Consider the following 14,515-nt stretch of genomic DNA (forward strand, 5'->3'; position numbering starts at 1 on the left):
TGACAAAGCCATTTAAAAGGGGACAGCTCCTTTCTGAAGGTCACTCAGGGATAACAAAGAAGGTCCATGTGGCCCAGATGTATTTTTGAAATGCAAAATGAGATCAGTGGTGGAGAAAATTCCCTGACTGCAGTAGAGATCCTAAAATATGTCTTTTGAAGGTCTCTCTGGCAGTGGCCAAAATACTGGCAATATGGGGTTTTTTAAGTTTTTTAAAGTTTTTAAAAGAAAAAACTAACACTCTTGTATAGAGCTTTTCAGCAGATCTCAAAGCACCTCACAGTCTTTAATGGGTTTATTCTCATAGCACCACTGTGAAGTAGGGAAGTGCATTTAGCCTCTCTGTGCCCAAGTTTCCAACCTGTAAAATGGGAATTCTCCCCATTATAGAAGTGGGGAACTTGGGCCCAGTGAGGCGAAAAGACACACACAAGGTCACACAAGAAGTCTGTGGCAGGGCAGGGAACTGAACGTGATTCTCCCAAGTCCTAGGCTAGTTCCCTAATGGCTGGACCATCCTTCCTCTCATTAACATGTTACTTTCCACCTTGACTGTTCCTTTACCACATCTTCAAACATTCTCATTAGCCACAAAATTGGGATTTCTTTATTTTATTAATCGAGATGCTGTCAGCTGACATTCATCAGTTTTGCAGAGCATATTTTCTTACCATACCTAAAGTGTCACAGGGTTCATTTTTCCAAGAGCAGATATCAAATCCTGTAAGCAAGATGGCATGGTCGTGACGCTTTCCATTCTTTCCAACCAGAGCAGATTGCCACTGACAAAAGCTATTTAATGACTGGTCCGCGTGATGGTTGATCATTAATCCACCCTATAGATATTTCATAGACACAGAAATAAGATGTTTCTACCGGCAGCTGAGGAAGGTGATTGAAGGAAGAAGAACTGGGGTCGGGGTTGGAGGAAGGGGAATTATTTTAGTTATATGACTAGATGTGAAGAAATGTCACCTCTCCATTTCCTATGTCACTATATATTTGACACACCTGCCTGAAATAACTATTTCAAGTCAATCAATCAATCATAATTATAAAATGAACCTGAAGAAACTCAGACCCAGGGATATTTTCTAAGGCACGGATGGAGTTTAGGTGTCCAATTCCCACTGACTTTCAGTAGGAGTTGGACACCTAACCGTGCCTTTGAAAATTCCCCAACAGTATTTCAATAGCAAGAGATGATTCATAAACTCTTTTAAACTTTAATTGCAATGTGAATGATTTTGGGGCTTGGCTTCCCCTTCTAGAAATCATTTCACTTGTGAATTTGTGCCCTTTTGGTTTTCACTGGGTAATATGCATGAGGTACAAGTGTCTTTGGGTCTCTTGATTTGGTTTTCTTGATAAAAATATGTCCTAGATGAATAACTACTGAAGGCAACAGCCCTTATAAAATATTTGAGGATTCTAGAGTAAGAGTCAGAAACACTGAAGGGTAAAGGGGGAGTTAATTAAACTCCTGGTTCTATTATTAAAAAAAAACTAGGAGCAGTGAAATATGGAAAATGTAACATCAAGGGTTCTGGTGATGTCATAAAATCTCACACTTGAGTCTTGTGGTTTATAATGTCATGACAAGCCCTCAGTGGAATTTCCTTTGCATAGTGTGGGCTTGTCCATATATTCCTTGTGAACAGTGTCAGATACACTCTGCTACAAAAGAATAATGACACACCACTTACAGGCTCTTGTTCCAAAAGAAGAAGGCTCACAACAATGATGTTTATGTCGCTGCCGATTGTCCCATCTTTAAAAAGACTAGAAACCTGCATGAATATGTAGGAGAGGGTAATAAATAAATAAATCTGTAATAAAAATAGACTAAAGATAATTAATGAGTTATCGTGACCCAACTTTCATGACAGTCAAGAGGAACTCAGCACATTGCAGGATTAGCCCCACCTCCATCTAACAGAAATGTGCACAAAGGGACCGACAAATAGCCCATTGAAATTAATTGAAAAATTCCCACTGACTTCAATGGGCTTTGGATCAGGCCCCAGTTCTGCAGGATCAAAGTCACAGCAGGTAATCCTCTTGTGTCTGCCCACACAAATAACTCCTCTTTCCAGCAGCAGGGAAGAGGGGAAACAAAGCAAAGCTTTTGTGATGGGGCAAAAGGAGCTGGCTGACTCACTTTGCTCACTAGGGCAGCTGTTCAGGGAAGTAAGTAGGAGTAGAGTCCCCTTTACTGCCCTGCTTAGATTGTGACTCAAGACATGCTACCTGCCTATTTACTCCCCACTGCAGACAAGTGGGGAGGGAGTAAGCGGAGCTCTGGCTTCATCCCACCTTCTCATCAGCCAGAGTAGGGATGAAGTTACTTACTCCCACTTCTCCTTCCAGCGGAAGTGGGGAGTCAGGGAGAAACTGTGATGCTTTGAGATAGAAGTCTCCAATCTGCCCCCGTCCACTATGCACCACCCTATATTCAGAGCAGGTTGTAAAGCTACAGGCCGGCCATTAAAGACACTATGAGCAATATATAACCCCACTAATTCTAAAAGAAATTACATTAGCAAAATTGACACAAACATTCAGAATAATTATAAATCCCAACTCCACCCACACCACAAAACAAGGGTGGGATTTCTAGGCTGGCACATGTGGACTTGCAGAAATCAATTTAACAAGCGGAGTTTTCAGTATTGCCAACTTTTGTGATTTTATCATGAGTCTCACCAAGTTGGGTGTTTTTCTTAAAGCCCCAGCTCCTGGCTGTCTTGTAGATTTTCCACAGCTGTAGATGAGTACAAAACCAATGGCACTTCAGTTACACCAGCTCTTACCATGTTCATAACTGTTAAGATATATGTGGTTACATTGTCCTTGCCATGCTTCTCCAGCATTTTTTTATCCGCCACAACAAGCGTTTCAACATTCAGACTTCCACTTTTGGGGGTTTTAACAGCTGATCTTTTGAACCTTGCTGAACTTCCATATTCATCTGATAGGATGTATGTATCCTCTGTGGGTGGCTTAGGTGTGTCTAAAGACAAACAGAACACGGTTTTGGAAAGGGTTCAAAACGGGTCATTTTTATGAGCAGTTTGGTTAGATAGTAAAGCGCCTGGGGAATAGAGCCCTAAATGAATTTACAATATTGTGCAAGAGCCAGGTAATGATTAATATGGCCTGTAAGATGGTGAGTTCTTCTAATACATTATTAATTAAGATCTGATTCATTCTTCTTTAAGAAAAAAACCTGAATACAATAAGCAATTCAGAGGAAAGAAATAATCTAGTAAAATGAGTTTCATGTACTGCAAGGAGAAATACTGAGTATTTCTCCCTGAATAGCTATATACTATTTGACCATTTTGGCACCTTCCTGCATCGACTGCAAACATAGCGTACGGGCCAGATTCTGCCTCCCTTAATAAATTCCTCCAAATACATACAGAAACTAGATATGCTGCAAAAGCAGAGTTTCCTGTGTGCCTGTATTTTGACTGGCAACAGCCCCCCATGGAGACTCTCCACACGGATTACTCCTGGTTGGAGCACAAAATTCAGAGAGTGGAAAATAATGACCATTGCTGGATCAGAAGCCATGTGCATAAACATGCGGTCCATACTTCCTGAGAAATAAAGCAAGCCATGCCTTCTGCTTGTGTAGGGAAGGACTGCAGAGTCAACCCTCTCTCTGGGTTTTGAAGAAGCCAGAATTAGGGCCGAAAACCTTTGTTCCATACTCTTCCTGCTTATGGCTTTTCTCGCATAAGCCTATGTGCCCCTGGCAACCAGAATTCAGCCCACTAGTCACTATTTGAAAATGCTAGTTAGATAACAACAGGAGTTGTCCTTGCAAATCTTTATGGCAAAAGGGATGAAACATGATATGAGTGATGGAGCCCCGGGTAATTAAAAAATGTAACAACCACCTTTGTCTAGAAGCCCTACCTGTGACTGTGTCTGACAGTTACTCCAACAACAGAGCTAGGTTGGCATCCACCTCCTCCTTGGTCACACGGGGACACCAGGAATCCAAGGGAAACAGGATGGTAAGTAGGGAAGCTTATTTGCATCAGTTGTCTACCCAAAGTTAGTTTCATTTAAGAGTCTTCTAAGGCAGGCTATCTCAAAGCTGAATAAGTTATGCTCAGATGGAGCTTTGATCTACGGCCTTGCAGAGCTTGTGGTGTTTAGAATATTATACTTGTTTAGTTGCTACTTAGACTGTAAATTCTTGGGGGCAGGGAGTGTCTTTGTGGTCTGTGTTTGTACAGCAAGTAGCACAATGGGGTCCAGGTCCATGACTGGAGCTCCTAGGCACTATAGATATTACAAAAAGTAAATCATAGTAATGAGTGCTGGACTGGTCCTTAATATTCTAAGTGAACATGCTGTAGGCATCAATATGCTGGTATTTAGCAGGTACAAGTTGTAGCCATGCAATATCCGTAGTGATTTACTTCTGAGAATTCATTTAATCAGAACTATATTTCAGAACACGAATGAATGAATGAATGAATGAATGAAAGATATTTTAGTTATAATATCAATCAAGAATTATTATCCTGTTAAGAATGTAGAGAGGTCTCCTCTTCTGAAAGCATGTACAGACACGCATCACCTATCAGCGAAATTTATTTATTTCCCAAGTAGAGCAATTCCTCGTTTAGGAGGCAGCACAAGTAAGTGGCTTGCACTTGATTCACAAAAAGTCTCTTTTATATTGGCCTGTACTGTGGGTGGCTCTCATCACTGCTGAGACTCACCTCCCTTTTGCACCTGCTTTACTACTACTAAAAGTTATTCAGAAGAAGCAGCTATTCTCAAATATGACTTACAGAGCGTGATCTGTTGAGCTCTTGTGCTCCAAACTTTTTAGCCTGTGATGAGATATCTGAAAGATGGCTTACTGGCTGTGCTCATGCTTACAAACTGCACGCTCAACATGGCTACTAAAGAAAGTTAGAAGGGTTAAGCTTTAAGTCTTCAAGCATATCCCTTTGCAAGCAGCACCGTACTAATAATCTCTTTTCCTGTACTGCAAAAATGGATACATTCTGGATTAGGGATTAATTAACCCTGTTGTATAGGCCATCTCCAGTTAAGTCTGCCTGGTGCATCCCATTAGAGGACCTTGTTTTGGGGCTGAAATTATCCATGCCAGGTGTCTACGTGAGACTGAAATGTTTTGGAGATTTTCAGCTAACATGGTTCACCTGTTTCCAAGAATGTGGTTACGGAAAAATACATTGTTTTGCCTATGATAAAAAAAATGTGTATAACCATTTCATTGAGAAACTCTAGAGCCACCACCGCCATTGGTTGGAGCAGGGACATGGCCCTTCTGCCCGTGACATGACTTTTGCCTGTGCTACCTTAATTCAGCCCCCTTGTGCAAATGTTTTATGATACGGGCTTTAATGGTACGAGCACGTTCCATTTTTTTTTCACAGGACCCCTGCCTCATTCAGTGCCCTGGATGGACTTATTCTGGGGTTGTATAATGAAGACGGCTATTGTATGTAGGACCCCTTGCTTCATTTGTTGTAGGAGTTGGAAGATCTCTAGTGAATGAGGCAGGGGATGGCAGGAGGAGAAAGGAAGGTCTCGTGTTTAAGGCTGTTGAATGCTGCCCTGGAGAACTGTATTCTGTCCCTGCTCTGCCACAGACTTCCTGTGTGATACTGGGCAAGCTACTTACATCAGACTTTTCACAGGTGGCCACTAATTGTGGGTTGCTCATTTTATATAATCCTATCTTGAGGCCATGGAGCTGAGCACCTACTGAAGTCAATGGAAGCTACGCTTTGAATATAAAAAGCTTGATACAGTGCCAAGTACTCTGAAAAATCAGGCCGTGGGTGCATCAGCTTAGGTAACCAAAATTAGTGGACATTTTTTAACCTCAGCTCCCCATCTGCAAAATGGGGACAGTCATACCACCTAGTTTCACAAGGATTAATTGTGAGGCTGTTGTGAGGATTAATATATATTTGTGAAGCACTCTGATACTATAGCAATGAACACCATAGAAAACCCATGAGAAAATTAGTAATTCTGTCTTCAGAGCAGGGTTTGAATAGAGTACAGTGAACAAGGCATGGGGCCCTGGATTGAACAATGAGGAGAAAACAAAATATCGAATAGCTTCTCATTAAATGGGCACTGTCCATCATGTGCACGAATGAGGTAGGGGTCTGGTGGAAAAAACAGCAAGTGATCATATAATTACAGACTGCATCATAATGCATATGCACAATGGGCTGGATTATAGCTGTTTTGAGCAACTATCATTCTAGCATTTCCTAACTTCTGAGTGCTTGACTTTGCAGCCTTAATGTTCTTTTAACATAGTTTTCAGGTGTTATTTATATAAAGGTCTTGTTCCTGATTCCTGTAACCCGCCTTATTCCTGCACATAGCATCATTAAAGTCATTGTGCTTGTAAAGTCTTAAATTTAATTCAATCACTAGTACAAACGTCAACATAACTGAAAGTTTAATTTTGTACACTTAACATAGGGGGTCTCAACCCAGGATCGCAAATAGATGTCAAGTAGCGATGGCCGTCCTACCCTTCCTATATTGCTAAACAGCAGGGAGCCATAGCTATATCCAAGCTACATGAAAAAGTAGAGAAACCACTGCTTTAACAAATAGGAGAAAGGCCAGTGAACTGTATTCAGCAATATAAGCAACTATATACCTTCAAAGTGTAAACAACCCCCCTACAGCACCACCTGTTCTCTTTCAGTACCGTGTTTGGATACAGATTCAGTAAAGTACCATTTTTACTTTCAAAATCCAGTTAACTTTAATTGCAAGAGCATTAGCCACAAGTCCAAATTACTCCTGCTGTGTTGTCCCCTTGAACGTACAGGAGTTGTGTGTCCTTTCTATCCCTTACATGAAGGAATAAAGGCCCACTGATTAGGACTTTAGCATAGGGGCTGGGAGACTTGGGTTCAGTTCCCTACTCTGCTACAGAAGCCTTCTGAGACTTTAGACAAATCACCTACCCTCTGCACCTCTGGTAAAATGAGGATAACAGCACTTTCCTACCTCAAATGGGTGCTGTGAGGATAAATGTATTGACTATTGTGAGGTGCTAGTGTACTACGGTAATAGTGACCATATAAGATAAAATGGTCAACATGGAAGAGCCTGGAACTCTCTCTATCAAAGCCATCAATATCATACGGGTTTTGTAATCAGTGAACAACCTTTTGAAAAAACGCCCTGGTGGTCATGGAAAATGAGAAGACCATGAGCTAATGCAATATTCCTCACTTCACTTTCTAAAGTAGCCCCTGCTGTCTTCCATTCTCATTAGTCATTGTGTAGCAGTAAAAGAAAAAAAAAGGACTGAAACAGGATGACCATCGGTTTGTACAAGAATTATATACTGGGGCTTCTTAGACTAGGGGAGATTTAGCAGGAATGGGGAAGAAAGTAGCAGAGAGACCTGCAATATTGAAGAAAAACATGAATTGATTGAAAATATAAAGACTTCTCAATCTTTTCAACCAGATCAATATTTTCCTGCAGAACGCTCAGAGACTTTCACTCCTTCCTCCTTCAATTTTCTCCTCCCATTTTCTCCTCTTCTCTTCCCTTCTGTTTGTTCCTCTCCTTCTGTTCCCCAACCCCTTTTTATTTTCCTTTTTGAAAAGGAACCCTCTTGTTGTCCCCAAACTCAAGTAGAAATTGGACAGGACATATTTTGGCTGATGCAACTTTTTCAGTTACTGTATTCAATTCTTGGGGCTCTAGTCATGAATCTCAATAAAGGCCCACAAACAGAATCAAGGGAACATAAGAAGTATAGCTATAGGATCCTTGAGGAGCTCCTAAATATTCTTCAAGTTGAGGGCCTAATGATGGCCTCACAATGGACTTTGGTAGGAAAATGTAGTTTCAATACATTTTTAAGAGGTGACTCCAGAATTTTATTTAAACAATTTCCTTGGGAGGTTATGGCTGAATCATCTCAGTTGCTGACAACGTCATTATCAAATGGTGGATTGTGAAAGACCTATTCCCCCTCCTTTGCCAAATCAATGATTCCTAATGCCCTTCCTCCATCTTTCAAACTAATCGCATATCTCAGATTAAGAGAAAATAGAGCAGGGAGTTGGAACTGGTAATTGTACAGAAGAGGCAGTGTTAAAGCACCAGCAAAAAGAGGAATGGCCCATTAAAAGATAAATCAATCTCAAGAAAACCAGAGCAGTGGATCTTCTAAGTTGAGCAGCACATTCCTAAGACAGTCACTCACTGACTAGTGGTGGAGTTGTAATAATAGTGATGGACAGTGCCATAAACTTAAATGCCTGATCCAGCTCCTTGTATCTGTCCTCCATTTCCTCTGTTAGCACTACTATTTAAAAAATTCAGCCCCCATCAGAGTAGTGGTTACAAACCACAGTAAAAGAAGCACCTACAAGTCTCTAAGAACTACTATCTCAAACAAAGAGAGAAAGTTTCCTTACATACATTTCTTTCGACGTCCACAAAAATGCTGCTTTTGAAACCTTCCATGGTGGTAATCGTTCGCCTGATCATGATACTTGTGGTGTGTGTGATTTCTGTGATGACCCGGGGAAAAGTGATTGGAATTGGAATCTACTTTGTACCGGTGCACTTTCTCCTCTGCTCTCCGTTTGTATAATACATGAGGGTGATGTCCAGCAGGTGATGTGTAGTTGTGTTCCTGTGCTAGGTGCTGAGGTAATGGAGATATAAGGAATTCGTTCTCCTGCATCCTTATCAAACCTGACTAAAAAAAAAAAAAGCAAATTAAACAAAAGAACATTATATTTTGCTGTTTGACAACCAATATATTTATGTCCACTTGTCAGCACTAGGTTCCTTCTAAATAGCTGAACCTATTCTCTTAATTGCAGTCTCTTATACAAAAAGAAGACTTTTAGCACATTGTCAGGCTTGCAGGCTGGTTTTCTGGATATATGGTCATCAGCAGCAGTAGAATAGGGTCAGGATGAATGAGATTGTGCTGCATAGACAAGAAGGGAACAAAGATGAAGCACAACGTTCCTTTTTTAAAAAAAAATAGCATGGCCGGGAAAATTGTCAAAGCAAATTTTTCCATTTGGATTCTTAAAAGAGGTCTATACAATTAACAGATTCCCATAGGAAACAACTGTCTGTGACATCAGATTCAGGTAAATAAAATCTCTGAATTCCCTATTCTAATTGACAGCAACAGATTTCCTTAGCGGCTAGGCTTCCATTCCACTTGCTGTACTGCATTCTGACTAATCATGGAACTCCATGCCCCAGCAATTTGCTTGTGTTCCAGAAGACTCTAGTCCAAGACAATGCTGCAGTTGCTCTCAGAGAATCTCAGAATCTTCATCTCTAATGGCAGAAGTGTATTCACTAGGGTGGATCAGAGAGCAGAATTTTGTCCTAAACTATGAAAAGTCTCGGCCACTAATTGGCACCTTTTTTTCAACCTCAGCACAGAAATCTAGGATTGAAGGACTGTGGCCAATGAACACCCTCTCCATCCTTCAAGATATGTCTACTCTATTAGTAAGGCAATGTTGTAAAGCTGTTACTGCGGCAACCTGAGCCCTACAGTTCTTGCTCTGTGGAATAACTACAAGACTTCAGGCTGCAGGGTTGTCAGTGCATCACCTTTCACCAACACTAAACTACTATCATCACATTAAATATTAACTATGATCACTACACAATGTACACTAAAAATGAATACATATGTATTTTTACCAATATATTTTGTGTTTAGCACATTTTTCCCCTTTCATTGTCACTAGAGGGCAGAGTTAAGGTTGGGGAGAAATACGCTGTATTTTTCGTGCATCAACTATGAATAAACCTACGCATATGCTTAAGTGTTTCCAGGATCAGAGACAGCATCATAAATGTGGGTAGCAATGAGGAAGTATTTACTTTCAAGTCATAAACCAGTTGCGCTGTTCATTCCCTTGTTTTGTAAAAGCTGTTGAACTAAACACTCTTTTTCACCATGAGATGGATACAGCAAATATTAGTGTGTAGCCAAGTGGGGCAAGAAAAAGTTTGATTAGATGAGTACATATGTAATATTACTTCCAAAGTTTATTTTGGGTCAGTGAGGCACTACCCCATGGAAAGTACCTTTTTCCAAAAGTGGCATCCCCCGAGAACCACACAGCTCTATGAACAGCTTCCCAGAAGTATGTGCAGATAAGCAAGAGCAACCATGCTATATGATATATTAGCTCTCTCAGCCCATGATACCACCTCTCCTTGCAAAGAACGCTTTCTGATGTTAGATGGTGGAGCTATGCTCCTAGCATTGCACATTTTGGATATGCGCCATATCACCCATCTTGAAATTGATTTTTTTCTTATATGAGCCCCTATGTGCAGACTGGCTAGGACTTGAGGATAAAGAGGAAGAGGGACTTCAACCAATACTTGATTTCACTAGAGTGTTTCTTTGGGATTTGTGGACCTTTCTGCACTTCCAGAGCTTCATTCCAGGAGGAGAATTTTTTCAGAAAATAGGGAGTTGTAAAAGAAATCCTCATTGCTTTAACTGTAGTGTTTGCTACTGAGTTAATGCTATCACTTATATCAGATATATCCACAAAAAAACAGATTTATCAGGAATTTTAGTGACATGGGTCCTTACTGCTCACCAATCAGACACCAGCCCTCTGATTGACATTCATTACTGTATTTTTCCAAATAGAGGGAAAATATGTGCTTTCCCTTTTGTGGTCAATTACCAATTATTATAGATGGACAACTCAACCAGGATTTTAACAATAACTCTTTCCTATAACACTAATTGTGAGGATCTTCTCCCAAAGATTCCCAAAAGTTGCTGTGAACATAAACAGAGATCATATTGTGATAAACATTTTCCTTAATTCAGAATACATTCAACAAACATTCATCCTATATTTGCTCAACATATTATAAGGAAGAGGCAATAACATGTCAGTTAATGAAAGATCAGGACTGAGGAACTTCTCATATAGAATTTAGCTAGCTTGCTTGCCCAATTCAATGGACTGGCAATCTTCAATCATCAGATCACAATAGGACAAGACAAAGCACTTCCGTGTAGGGACGAGAACTGATATTTTAATCCTTATGATTTATGTCATCAGATATTTAGAACTGACACAATTCAAATGCAGTTCTGGGCAAGAAGAGACCTTCCACGCAATCATCTGTTATTCAGCACTGATAACTAGGCATCTGCTAACTGATTTTACAACCTTCTATTGGAAAACAGAAACATAATAAATCTGTTTTTTATTTCTCCATTTTAAAGGTTTCCACGTCTGAAATTACCCCTACAGGATTCATTTAATAAATGATTCAAACCATATGGAATAGAGGATTTTCTACATTTTCCTCGTAAGAAACTGTCCCTGATGTACATCAAGTTTTAGTCCCAAATGGAATTTCTATATTTAACATCACAAGGGTGGACTGAGAATTCCAGAAATGTGTGATGAATTGAATTCTGGCCCATGTGCTGAATTCATTTTGTTGCATGATTTTCATGTGCTGTAACTAGCTGGTGAGTGACCTAAAAACCTTATTTGGTCAGCCCTTGCAAATTTTTCTCCAGCAGAGACCAGGGCTGAATCCTCAAATGAGATGTACTCCCTTTGAGTTTTAAAGTAAATCAGAAAGGATTATTCCAATTGGAAAGTGTTATGAAGGATAAATAATGTCTACTTTTTCTTTTTTCTGACACAACATCTAGTTTCAAGCAGTCTTGCAGCACAGAGCAGTCTTTATAAGATAGGCCGCTGGTTCATTTCTATAATTTGTGAGCAAGTTTCCAGTATTCATATTTAACTAATCTCTAACAATTCACAAAATATTGGCCCAGATCGCTCCTGCTTGGAGATCCACAAACTGGACTGGATTTCAGGTGGTCAGTTAGGTATGTGGTTACAGCTCCTTGATTCTCAAGTGGCAACTACTCTAGCTTCAGACCTGATGTTAATTAGAGCAGCATATGGGCTGCTCAATCTTGTGTTAGCAGGTTATGGTCCTCAAAGGGGATATGCCAGCTGAGAAATGAGGACAGATGCCTTCCCCTGATGTGCCCACTGTTGATATGATCCCCTAAAAAAGGGTTAAGGTGGGGAGCCAGCTATGCTAGCTTTATGCCATCTGAGACTCTCCCATGCCAGAATAATTCCCAGAGGGCTAATTAAGAGCATGTTTTGGCCACCTTGCACTGCCAGAGCAGTGCAATGGGGACAGAAACAAGGGGAGAGACTCTAGCCCAATCTCTCTATTAGTCTGGAATTTTTTCAAAAGAACTATGAAGTTTAAGTGAAGTCATTAATTAAATACAGTATGTTTCTCCTCATTAGCAACTTCAGCAGATGTGTGGGTATAATTAGTAAAAATTACTATGGATAAATGGAAGCTAGGTCTTTGTGTTGCCAGGACCAGCATTAATATAAGTGCATACCCAATCTTAGCTTAACCACAGCTCACTGAAGTCAATGGGAAGTCTTTCCATTGACTTAAGTGTGCTTTAGATCCAACCCTTTAAGACGAGAAGGGGCAGGGCATTCTTCATGGCTATGTCTACACTACAGTTTTTCTTCAAATTTCCCACTGTCATAGCCCCACCAGAGAAAGCCATGTTACAAGTGCCAACATTTTCACCAAGTCCAGACAACACAGTGGTGAAAAGTCCCTGGACTCCAGCAGACGATCTACAACTTCACTGTTGCTGTCACGAGGGGAGTGGCACCGTTTGAGAAGTTTGAAGAAAAATGCTTACCTAGGCAAGGCCCAGGAAAAGTCTTTGAATGAAAATTGCTACCACGTTGGTCTGCCGGAACCTAAATTTGCTATCCTTCGGGAAACACTGTAAGGCCCATCTTCTCTCCCATACCTTTGGAAAGGTAGATTATAGGATTTAGGATGGAATATGTAAGGCAGGAAGGTTGGCCTAAGTGTTTAATTAGAACAGCTCAAATTTCAAGCATCCAGTGTTAGCCTGTGAACAAGCTTAAAACCAAGAATCATTCATAGAAATTATTCAGCAAATTCTTAATCAGTCAATCGGAAATTTGCAGTCTATTTGTAGATAATTTACAATGACACAAAAAAAGACAACATTCATTAAATAAATTATTTGTTCTTAATTGTTTGCTTAGTTCTTTGATCCATTAAAGAAATTTTCAATTTGAGATGTTTCCTAATAAAATTTTATATCATTGGGGTATTAACACCAAGGCATTTGTCCAAGATTTTCCTCGTAAATCTCAAAAGGAAGGGGAACTTCATAAAGAAAGCTGGAGATGGTGATTATAGAAAGCAAATCTGCTTTAGGATTTCTTCACTGATATTATATTACTATGTAGAGATCAAGAGTGGGCTTTTCAAAAACATTCAACATTGGTCTAACTCCACTACTATTAAAGTCATTGGTACAACTTTCACTGTTTTCAGTAGAAGAGTTAGATGGAAGTTGAATGTGTTTGAACATCACATCCTAAAATGTTTTCTCTCCAAGAATGGGTGATTTGCATCTCATTGAAATAGCATGCAAGACATCTTGTATTCTCTCTGCTTAGAATCTGAATCAACTCCCACTGAAGCTGGACTGCGCCCTTACTTGCAAGGTATGGAACACTTCCTGAGGGTTACAAACACCCTCCACTTCCACTGTGACATCCAAGGGAGTGGAGGATGGTCACCGTCTCACAGATGCCTTAGGACCATGGTATGAATGTGCTACAGGAGCACAGCTAGGGTGCTGCAGCTGAGCTGTTGCAGAGTAGATACTCCCTGCATTGACAGAAGCGGGGGTTCCATCCATGTAGCTAACCCACCGTTCCAAGAGGTGGTAGCGAGGTTGACAGAAGAATTCTTCCACTGACTGAACTGAATCCACAGAGGAGGTTAGGTCATCCTAACTATGTGACATAGGAGCAAAATTTTTCACAGCTATGAACAATATAGCTAGGTCATCTAATATTTAGGTGTAGGCCAGGCCTTAGGGATATGCACTGCAGTGGCAGCTGAAGGACTCATCGTCCTGGAGTGGACTTCTCAGAACTGTTGTTTTCTTGTCTATATTTAAAAACTGAGATTTTGAGATGGAGTCTGTTCCCTTTCCCACATGAGGAAAGCATTCTGGCTACGGATTTCATATTTCCATAAAGCCACCTTCATTATGTGTTAATTAAATTACAGGCAACAGCTCATCCATATGCATTAAGAGTTACATGAGATTCATCATCCAGACACAGATAATGTGGTAAAAAATGAAACAATGTGAAATTCAAAACTAAGGACACAGAGGACAATCAAAGATCTCAGCTGCAATATCTGCTAAACAAATAAAACTACCTAGCACAGACTTATGCCAAGTACAATTACTCTTTGCATGATAACAGGAGCACCTTGACTGTACCAAAGTACTAAAATATATGTACAAATACCTTCTAAGCAACATTAATTATTTCTTATAACACTTCATTTGATGTTATGTTATGCATACACATCTGAA

At 40.2% G+C, this 14,515-nt stretch overlaps 1 protein-coding gene across 2 annotated transcripts in view; it reads right to left on the bottom strand.

The window, feature by feature from the left end:
* ADAMTS18 (ADAM metallopeptidase with thrombospondin type 1 motif 18) overlaps window positions 1–14,515 on the bottom strand; it is a 95,415-nt gene that overhangs the window by 54,207 nt on the left and 26,693 nt on the right. Inside the window, exons 1-4 of one of the 2 annotated variants that reach the window (XM_043526396.1) lie at window positions 8,472–8,689; window positions 2,814–3,013; window positions 1,707–1,790; window positions 677–836 (exon numbers count right to left, since the gene is read on the bottom strand). In XM_043526396.1, coding sequence (XP_043382331.1) covers window positions 677–836; window positions 1,707–1,790; window positions 2,814–3,013; window positions 8,472–8,544 — 517 coding nt within the window. In that variant the 5' untranslated portion in view covers window positions 8,545–8,689. Of the gene's footprint in view, window positions 1–676; window positions 837–1,706; window positions 1,791–2,813; window positions 3,014–8,471; window positions 8,759–14,515 lie in introns of those variants that run through there. The other variant, XM_043526395.1, reaches the window with a different exon arrangement.

The sequence above is a fragment of the Chelonia mydas genome, chromosome 12, assembly GCF_015237465.2.
Source record: "Chelonia mydas isolate rCheMyd1 chromosome 12, rCheMyd1.pri.v2, whole genome shotgun sequence".
NCBI lineage: Eukaryota > Metazoa > Chordata > Testudines > Cheloniidae > Chelonia > Chelonia mydas.